The sequence below is a fragment of the Acanthisitta chloris genome, unplaced genomic scaffold, assembly GCF_000695815.1.
Source record: "Acanthisitta chloris isolate BGI_N310 unplaced genomic scaffold, ASM69581v1 scaffold31042, whole genome shotgun sequence".
In the NCBI taxonomy this organism is placed as follows: domain Eukaryota; kingdom Metazoa; phylum Chordata; class Aves; order Passeriformes; family Acanthisittidae; genus Acanthisitta; species Acanthisitta chloris.
This window is the reverse complement of record NW_008661541.1, coordinates 1-9769: the sequence shown is the minus strand read 5'-3', so window position 1 is coordinate 9769 and position 9769 is coordinate 1. Positions and strand designations below refer to the sequence as shown.

At 56.1% G+C, this 9769-nt stretch overlaps 1 protein-coding gene across 1 annotated transcript; it reads right to left on the bottom strand.

The window, feature by feature from the left end:
• On the bottom strand, positions 1-5776 carry XYLT2 (xylosyltransferase II; the record flags this gene model as incomplete). The annotated part of the gene is made up of 10 exons (XM_009070277.1): positions 5290-5776; positions 4652-4827; positions 4140-4342; positions 3657-3737; positions 3280-3496; positions 2703-2879; positions 1595-1857; positions 1301-1496; positions 569-902; positions 1-233 (listed from the first exon to the last, which is right to left on the bottom strand). Coding segments are annotated over exons 1-10 (2367 nt in total), but the record flags the coding sequence as incomplete, so codon positions are not given.
• Between the last annotated feature and the right edge of the window lie 3993 nt (positions 5777-9769).

Below are 9769 nucleotides of genomic sequence, written 5' to 3'. Positions count from 1 at the left end.
CAGGGAGGCACAGGCAGAGGGGCTGACAATGCAGACATCTGCCACGGACCAGAAGGTGCCGATGGCACCGTCCACCCAGTCCTCCAGTGCTTTGCCCGTCAGCTGTGCCTTCTGCGCTGCATCCTCCGCTGCCGCCTCGGAGCGTGGCAGGTTGAGGATCCCCCCCAGGCCCTGGAAGTTCTGATCCATATACTCATTGCGGGGTGGCCCACCATGCAGCCAGTTGCTGTCGTCTGGGCAGGGAGAGAAGAGAGGGGATTAGTAGTGTAGCAACATCCCAGCACCTTGCTGGTCCTACCCCCTGCCCCCAGCAGGGCTCAGCATCCCATTCATTTGCACCTCCAGCTCCCCTCCAGCCCAAGGTGGGGGTGCTGCTGCAGAAAAGATCTGACTGACCTGCCAATGGGCCCTCAACAGCTGCCCAGAGGCCTGGTTTAAGGATTCACATGGACAAGGGGACAGCAGCAGCAGGATTGCTACTGCCTTGTCACCAGCACAGAGGGACACACGTTGGACTGCCCACGGGGAGATCCACCCAATCCAGCCCCAAACTCCAGAGCACTCTCACCTTTCCTGAGAGGCTGCTTGCGGTTGAAGGTCTGGGGCACTACCAGGAACTGGTTCTCCCCCAGAGGCTCCCAGAACTGGAGGAGGCGAATGGTCCAGATGCCAGGGCGCAGGGGATGGTTGAGGGGTGGTTTGTACTGGGTGAACTCTGCCTCAGCATCCACCGTGATGTCGTAGGAGGCAGCAATGATGTAGGTGGGGTCGATCCACACCACTGTGGCTGTCAGGTTGGGGCCCCGCGACCACTTCTGCATGGCCACTGGCTCATCAAAAGGTCCCATCAAGCCTCCAAAATTGCGAAAGAGTCTTTCCTTGGGGTCCCACTCTGTGCCCACCTGGAGGGACAGGAGGCACAAGCAGTGGGACACTGGGCAGAGATGCTATCAGCTGAGGTTTTGTGTTTCACCTCCTCAAAACAGGGATGGCATAAACCTTGGAGCCCAGAGCAATGGACACTCCACCCTCCATGGCTCATGTGCCTGCACCATGCTAGCACTTACATCCAGTTGTGCGAGGCCTCCTGCAGCAGAAGGTGCTGGGCACCATGGCTCAGCTCCCTCTGAAAGATCCCCTGCAGTTCCACACCCCACACAGAAACCAAACTCCCAGACAAAGGTTCACTCTCAGACACGACAGTGGCACTGTGTCCCTCTGTCCCCACGGTGTGCAGGTGGGGGAGAGGAGGAAGGGCAGTGTGGTGTGGGAGAGCCAGGGAGGAAAGTGCCCCATTTACCTCAAGGCTTTGCAAGCGGTTTGCCTGCCCTCCGTGTCCTGACAGCTTCAGAGCTCCCTGGGGCATCATCCACACCTCCAGGGATTCTGCCTGCCCAGTTGCCAAATTCTGCACTTCCTGCATCACCAGGTAACCCTGGAAACGGTCGTCATAGAAATATAAGTGTACACTGGAGGGGAAGCCTCGGAGTTCAAATCTGGAGATAGAGACAGACAGAGAGGTAGCACATCTGAGTGTCAGCATCCTCCCAGCAAGAGATGAAGGCCACCACTTGGAGCCTGGATAGAGCCCCACCTGCAGAGTTTGTCAGCCTTCACCGCTGGAATGGACGCAGCCTTGTGGAGCCCCAGCCTGGAGAAGGAGGTGTAGAAGGTGAGGGTGACATCGCTGAGGCCACTGAGCCCATCCACACGGTCATAGACATTCTCCCAGTATGCCTTGAGGGCCGGAGTGTTGGGGGGGTAGCTGCCATAGAGGTGTGTGTCCAGGATCTCCAGCACCTCCTGATTCACTGTCGACTCAAACTTGCGGGCGAAGAAGGTTGGTCTGGAGAGTTGCTGGAAGAGTACAGGCATTTCTAGCAGTGTTGGCTGCACCCACTTCTGCCCTCCCACCTCAGCGGGAAGAAACATTCTGGGACCCATCTTGACCCCTTTGAGGGCACAGGCTAAGACACAGCACAGCACAGCCAGCCTGTACGTGGGATCCTGTGTGACAGGATCAGTGGGAGCACACCAAACACTCACTGGTAATGCAGATGGGTTCCCATGTCTCCCACTGCCTCCCCCTTTCCGTGCTCAGAAGCAGTCATGTGTCATCCAGCTCTTTTGCTGCAATCTCTATTCAGACAGGTCCCCACCCCCCAGAGCCCTGCACAAGCCCTGGCCACATGGCACAACCTGAAGGATCAGGATCCTGTGGTCTGTAAGCCCAGGACTGCTGGAAAATCCTGCCAACTGCTCTTTTCACAGCTGAGTCTACCCCCCTCAAACCTCCCATGTTCAGTTTACATCTCCATGCACTAAGAGCACAGGAGATGGTTTGTCACAAGGCATTTTGTCCTGCCATAGGTTACAGCACTCTGAAGGGGCTTTACTGAAAGGATATTTTCCCAAAGTGATATGTCGGCAGGGAAACAAAAGAGGGAGTCTGGGAAGCCGAGCAGCGTTGCAAGCAAAAGTCTGACTACTGGGCAGGACAGTCAGCATAACCCTGCTGCCCAAGTGTTTACAGACACATCTGTGCCAAGCCCCACAGTGGCTGAGCAGCCAACCCTGCTCCAGGCCCTCATGGGGCTGGGATACAGCTCGTGGGGACATGCACAGCAGCTGGCACTGCAGCTCAGATCAGAGAGAGAGGGAAGAGGGGAGGGAGCAGGAAGAGAAAGGAGGATATTTTTCACCTGTAGCCGGAGGAAGTCCTGGGGTTTGAAGTCATTTGGGGAGCACCCGCACCAGTCGACTATGTGTTTATATTGGCACTTACAGCCCAACTTCCGGTTCCAGTTGGTCACTCGGAGGTTGTTATCGACCAGTGTCTCGCAGGCATGACTGTTCTCCAGGACCGTGTGGAAGAAGGACTGCACAGCAGAGAAGGGACAGGACACCCAGTGGGGATGGAGGACAGGTGGTTAATGGAGATCCCTCACACAGGGGTGAGGAACAGCAACAGGACAGACCTCAATAGCTCCTGAACAGAAACTTATCCCTGTTTCCAGCAACACATGCACCCACATCGGTCCTTATCTAGCCCAGAGGAGTGTCTGAACCTAAAGCAGGGCTGGATATAAACACAACCCTTGGCCTTTCTGCTTCTCTCTCCCCTTTTTCATTCCTGACTCTGGACAAGGGGAGGCACAAAGCTGCCTGACCAGAACCAGCAACACCCTTTGCAGTTACCCAGGGCAGGGATGAAGTGGGACAGAGGTGTTAAGTACAGTGGGAAGAAAATCCAGCCCGTGGCCCACAGCCAGCACCCACCTCAGCTGGCAGGAGTGTGTAGGTGTAGAACTGGCGCAGCTGGGACACCAGCTGGTCGTTGGCATAGACCACATACTCCACAAAGCTACGAGTCAGCGAGAACCAGTCAGAGCCCCCGTCCACCACGATGCCCTCAGGGATGTGGCGCTCTCCCAGGCGCCACATGTGGGAGTCACACTCGTGGAACAGGCGGTCCAGGCCCTGCTTCTTGATAAACCTGGGCACAGGGATGAGGAGGAAAGGTGAAGAATGTCAACCACTTTGCTGAGTGCAGCTACATGCAGAACATCTCCCACCACCCCAGCTGTTTCAGTTCTTTTCTGAAATCCCTCCTTTTTTCTGTTCATCCAGCTCAGCTCTGCCCAAGCTGGGATTACCTGGCATTATCTCGGCCATGAGACTTCAGGAAGTTCTTATCTCGGTATTTGGACAGGAACATCACCAGCTCCTCATTGGTCCTGAGGTGCAAATTAGGAATCATTAATGACCCTGGGGTGAAGTAGCCCAGTAAACATTCATACTGCAAGCCCCTTCAGACACAAGGAGCCTAAAGCTGCTTGGTGGGTGGTGACTCAAACCCTTGTCCCATTGCTGGGGAGACATAGACACAGCCTCTCTGCTGTCTGGCGCCTCTGAGTGTTCCCCTGCAACACCCAGACCTCAGGAAAAAACAGCCTTCGAGGTACTGGCTCGGCTCCTCTCCAGAGATGGGACCAGCCTGGCCCTGGAGCATCATCACCAGTCCGTGGGTGCAATCTCCAACCTCATCTTCATTAGCTCCCTGCCCCTCCCAAGGCTGCTGTAGCTTCATGCAGCCCCAACAATGCCATCACCCTCCCCAGCCCCAGCAAGGTCCTCACCTCGTGGGGTAGTCAGTGGCACTCAGGTTGATGAAGAAGTCCCAGGGCCACTCAGCCAGTTCCAGCAGGTCCTTCATGCTACGCAGGTACATCTTCAGCAGGCTGGCACCTCCCCAGATAGTGACCATGCGCCAGGGCGTCACGCGGATGTTGGGGTAGTGCTGGGCCAGCTCCACCGCCTCACGGTGGAGGTAGTTGGAGCGCTGCCAGGGAACAAGGCTCACCCTCAGCAGGGAGCTCATCCTCCCAGGGCCCTGCCCTCCTCAACACCAGCCTGGGGTCAGACCTTGCAGCAGCCTCCACATGGAGAGAAGCAGCAAGAGAAGACTGCTCTAAGCAGGGTGGACAGACCCTGCTTCCCTGGAGTTGCAGAAATAGGGGCAGAAGGGTCACAGCTCCATAGCAGCGAGGACTGACCAGCACTTCCCTCACACACACTACCCACCCATGCCCAGGCTCTGCTCCCTCTCCCAGTGACTGATGTGGGCACTCCCCTCACCCCTGCCACACACCTTGTCGACGTGGATGTAGAAGAAGTGTTGCTGGTGGTACACAGCCTTGATGAGCCGCTTCAGCTGGCGGATGGCCCTGCCATGCACCACCAGCATGTAGGCAATGCGCACGGGTTTACTGGGGGGCACCTGCTGCAGTCGACTCTCATCCCACTGGATCACAGGGCTGACCTTGCCTGCGCAGGGAGGGAGAGGGCTGTCAGCCTCCCCCAGCCTTGGCACCCACCACTTGGGCCTCCTAAGCAACCAGGGAGGCTCGAGCAATGCACGGCAGCTTGGCCTCAGGCAAACCCCAAACTGGCTGCAGTGCCAGACCATGGTGGCACACAAAGTCCCTTGGGTGACACTGACATGGGTGCTGAGGGACAGGGGTGTCTGAATGAAGATGCAGCTCTGAAACAGAAGATGCAGCTGGGCCCATCTCTGACCCCTGCAGCACTGCAGGCTGGGATAAACAGCTCAGCTTAAGGAAGCTGGCACAGCTTTGATTGGATTACAGAGGCAGCAGTAATCTGGGAATCAGTGACAGATTGAGGCCGCTTTTCGCCAGGTGGGACAGTTTGGTGGCATAAGGAAGGTGGCCCAGGCACCCGGCTGGGATATTCCCCATGCCCAGGGGGCACTCCAGCAGGACTCACCCGAGAGCTGGCAGTGGCGAGGCACGGACTGGGGGATGAGGCTGCCCGCCCGGTGCAGACACACCACGTTGGCGATCTCCTGTTGGCACTGTTTGCTGCTGGCTCGGGCCAGCGCCGAGAGGGCGTCTTTGCCCGTGATTTCGCACTTGGGGGTGAAGCTGTTCTCGGTGGGCTGGGGAGCTCCCTCCACACTGCCCGTGTCACCCTGCTGGAACACGGCCAGCTGGGCCTCCCCATGCAGCTCTGTCAGGTTCCTCCGGCTGGAGGAGTCCGGCGCGGCCGGCAGTCTCCATCCTGGTTTATGTCTGGCTGTGACTGCTCTCACCACCTTGGACACCAGTGCCCCAGGGCTGTCTGGCCGTCCCCGCCACCGCCCATGCTTCCTGCTGGCACTGCCCCTGCGCCCAGCAGAGCTGTCCAAGTCCTTGGAGCCGTCGCTGCTCTCGGGCAATCCAGCTTTCTTCTGACGCTCCTGTTGCAGTTCCATGTGGATGCAAAGAGAGGACAGACAGCATTACCTCGGGCCTGCTGCCCCCTGGCTCTGCTCCACCTCCTGAAGCATCCCTGTTACCAAAGCTCAATGGTCCCAGTCCCCACATAGCATAATGCTGCAGCATGGCAGGTGCTCCAGGAGCAGCTACTCTGCAGCAAAGGACATTACATGGCCCCTGCACCACCCAAAATCCCAGGCTCATCCCTGCCATGACCACACTGTGAGCCCAAGCCCAGCACAGCCAGAGTTCCAGGCTCTCTTAGCGCTGAAAGCACCAGCGAGGCATCAGCCAAGGTCCTGCCCACACTTCCTTCCCTGGGCCTCAGCTCCCCACGATGAGCTGGGGCAGGCACTGCCATCACTATCTTCCCTAGAAATTCAGTTGCCAAACCCTCCCGTGGAGCTAAGTGGATGTGTAAAGGGAGCAGTTAATTACACTTTGTTACCTCTGCCAGACCAGCTGATGAGCAGAAATAAGTCAGCTTTGTGGAGAGCAGGGAGTTGGGCAGTTTGGATGCTACACTTGTGGGAAAGAACTTTCCCAGCAAGTGGTACCTGTGGGGTCAGGGCTGTGTGCACCCAGCCCACTGCAGGCACTCCAGGACTCCTGCCAGGCCTTCAGGCTCTCTCACAGCACCTCCAAACCCTGACCAGCCAGTCTCTGTGCCAGGTGCCCTGGGGGCTGCGAGGCACATCCGTGGGTATTCCTGGGCAGCAGCACCTCACAAGGATGGGCAGATGCCTTACAAGGACAGCAGGACTGAACTAGTCCCTGGAACGAGACCCCCCCATGTGGGTGTAGCAGGTCACAGCCAGGAGAAATCACACAGCAGAAAGGCTGGAAAGCATCTGGCATGACCTGCTCACTCTGCAGTCCCCAAACTACCCATGGTGGCACAGCCTGCAAACCAAGGCAAACCCACTGCCTAAATCCTGAGGGGTTGGAGTCAGTGGGGATCAGCCAAATCTGCTTCCACCCAGACAGGCGGCGAACCCTTCATTAGTCACCAGGCAGGACCATCTGTCCCAGAGCTATAAACCTGTTTTCTCCACCGACCATCACAGGAACAGGCAATCAGGAGGCAACAAGAGAGCAGCAAGTCTACTCCACAGGCTCAGCCCTGTTCCTGCAAGAAGAGACCCACTGGTCCCTCTTGCACCCTCTGCTCCTCAACATGCCTGGGACCAGGGACAGCCTCAACTCAACGCCAACCCTTGGTTTCAGTCCTGCATGTCCCCCTGGAAGGAGCCCTGTTCCCAGCTCCCGAGCATGCCCAGCTGCCTTTCCCAGTAGGGAAGTCGTCAGAAGCACTGCCAGCCTTTCCGGAGCTGCCAGCTGAGGAACTCAAGGGTTTCTAATTACTGCACCACAGCAGAGTGATCCCTCCACCCCAGCCTGGCAGGGAATGGCTCCAGCCACATTGCTCTGCTGTACTTAAGACTCATGTGTGGGACATTTGGTGAGGCTCCCTGTCCTCTCCTCCTGACACACACAGATGACTCCAGGCACCAGCCACAGGTCACTTAGAAACAGAAGAGAATCACAGAGCAGTTTAGGTTGGAAAAGCCCTCTAAGATCAGCAAGTCCAACCACTCAAGCTCTGTCAAGCCACCACTAAACCATGTCCTCATCTACACATCTTTAAGATACCTCCAGAGACTGTGACTCCATCACTTCCCCAGGCAGCCTGTTCCAGGGCTTGACAGCCCTTTTGGTGAAGAAATGTTTCCAAATATCCAACCTAAACCTCCCCTGACACAACTTGAGGCTGTTTCCTCTTGTCCTGATGCTTGTTACTTAAGACACTTGTCCTGTCCTCCTTCCTCAAATGCAACACTGCCACGGAGCTGTGGGTCAGGTATCTACATACATCCAATCCCTAGCACAGCTCTGACTGTGCCAGTATCTCCAAGCTCTGCCATTGTGAGGAGCAGAGTTAACAGCACCTGGTATCCTGCAGGATTCCCTCTCTGGCTGTCTGACTCTGAGGTCTGCCAACAGGAGCACTCATCAGGCAAAACCAGCACCAAAACATTCCAAAGTCACCAGAGCAATCCAAAATTAAAACAGCTGGAGTCAGCCCCCTAAAAGTAAGCTCTTCGGGGAGGAAGAGTAAAAATCAAGGAATCTCTTCTCTGGAAGAAAAGATATTTCATAGGAAGCTTCTCTGACAGCCATAGCACACAGAAGACACCAACACACAAGCCCCAGAGAGGTACTGCCTCCTGCCTGAAAGGATGAAGACACAAGATGAAGTCAGGGAGAGATGAGACAGGGTTCTTCCTTTCTCCCAAGTGACAGATCCTCTTCTCCACACACAGGGACACTTGTCAATTTGCATTCTCCTGATACCAGCTCCACCATGGACTACTCCAGGAAGCTCATGTGCTTGCTCAGGAGCTGCTGGTGTCACCACAACAGAGACAGGACCACCCTGGTCCCTTGGGCTCCCACCTGTGTGGGGACAGGCTCATGCTGTCTGCAGCAGGGATAGGAATTTCCTCTCCCATCAAGACAGGGATTGTGGTGTTTGATCCCAGTGGAACAAGACAATTTGATTTCCTGATGGTAGGAAGAAGCCATTTAGTCTGGCAATTAAGAGATCCCAAACTTCCCCCTATCCTCCCAGTCCTGCTAGGTGAGACTCTCCTGGGACAGTTCCTTCAGCTTTACCAGAAATTCCCTTTAGAGGAATGGTGGCTCCTCCAGGTCTCACTGAAATAAGAACTGCAGGAGGCCACAGAAACCAAGAGCTTTGCTATTTTATGAGAAATAAAGGCTAACTGGACTTTTCCAGCTTGCTAATTGGCTTGGGCTGTCTCTGAAGTTCAGGATGGTTCTTTCCTTCTACGAAGAGTCTTGTAGATTCCCAGGCCCTGCAGTCAGGTGGTGAACCATCCCCTCTCCAGGAGAGGGAACTCACAGCCAAACCTGTCAGCTGCCCAGCTCAGTTTTGGGACAAGAAATGGGGAAACCAGACAAGGAACAAGGCAGCACAAGCCAACCCAGAAGGCTGCACAGGGCAGGAGCACAGAAAAGCAGTGCAGGATAGTGCAGAGGGAAGGAGAAGCTGGGACTGGTAAGTAATTTGATCAAGGTCATAGGAAAGGGGAAGAAGCAGTTGGGCACTGCTCAGTGCCAGCTCAGTCTGCACCCATGCTTCCAGTGCCTCTGGATCACAGGCAACTCTGTGTCCTCCTTCCTTGCAGCATGTATTCCCTGGCTGTTTCAGTGGTGGGCATATGGCAGCACATGAGGGTGCTCAGGGCCATTCCCAATGGCCCAAGAGGAAGCCTGGGGATGGGAATTCATCTGCTGAGTGCATGGTGTCACCTCAGAGACCCTCTCAGGGTTACCCACTTCCCCTTCTCACCTCTTTGCTCTCAGGGAAAACCTGCTAGACCTGCTGACCACAGGGTCACCCTCCACACCAGGGAGGTACCAGAAGGCTTCAGCCACTGGTTCACCCAGACACAGCAGATATTGAACATGGTCTGGGCAATTCTCAGCAAATAAATACATCCAAACAAGCAACCCAAAGGTCGGGAGCTTTGTTTGAAGGTGGCAGCAATGTGCTTCACTGGCCCGGGTCCTCCTTGATACCTGCTCTGTGCCTGACCTTGGGCAAACTCCTTTGCCAGCCTGTCCCTCAGTTTCCCTGGACACACACAAGAAAGAGGTGATGTCTTTCACCCCAGCAGACTGTTCTGGCATAGAGACAACAGTGACTCTCAAAGGTCCTTGCACCCTTGCACTTCACAGGGATATCCTGACCAGATCAGCTGCACAGGAGCTGACACAAACTTCCTGAGCTATCCCAGCTCGCTGAATTCCCTGTTTTTTAGTTGGAGCATCCCCAGCCCAGCTCCCCAACACACCTCCCAAACCACGGAGAAGCACAGGACCCCTACAAGCTCCCTGCACTGCCCACCCCACCCAGGCCCCAACCAAGCCCCTCTGGGCCACGAGGTGCTGTGACCCTCACA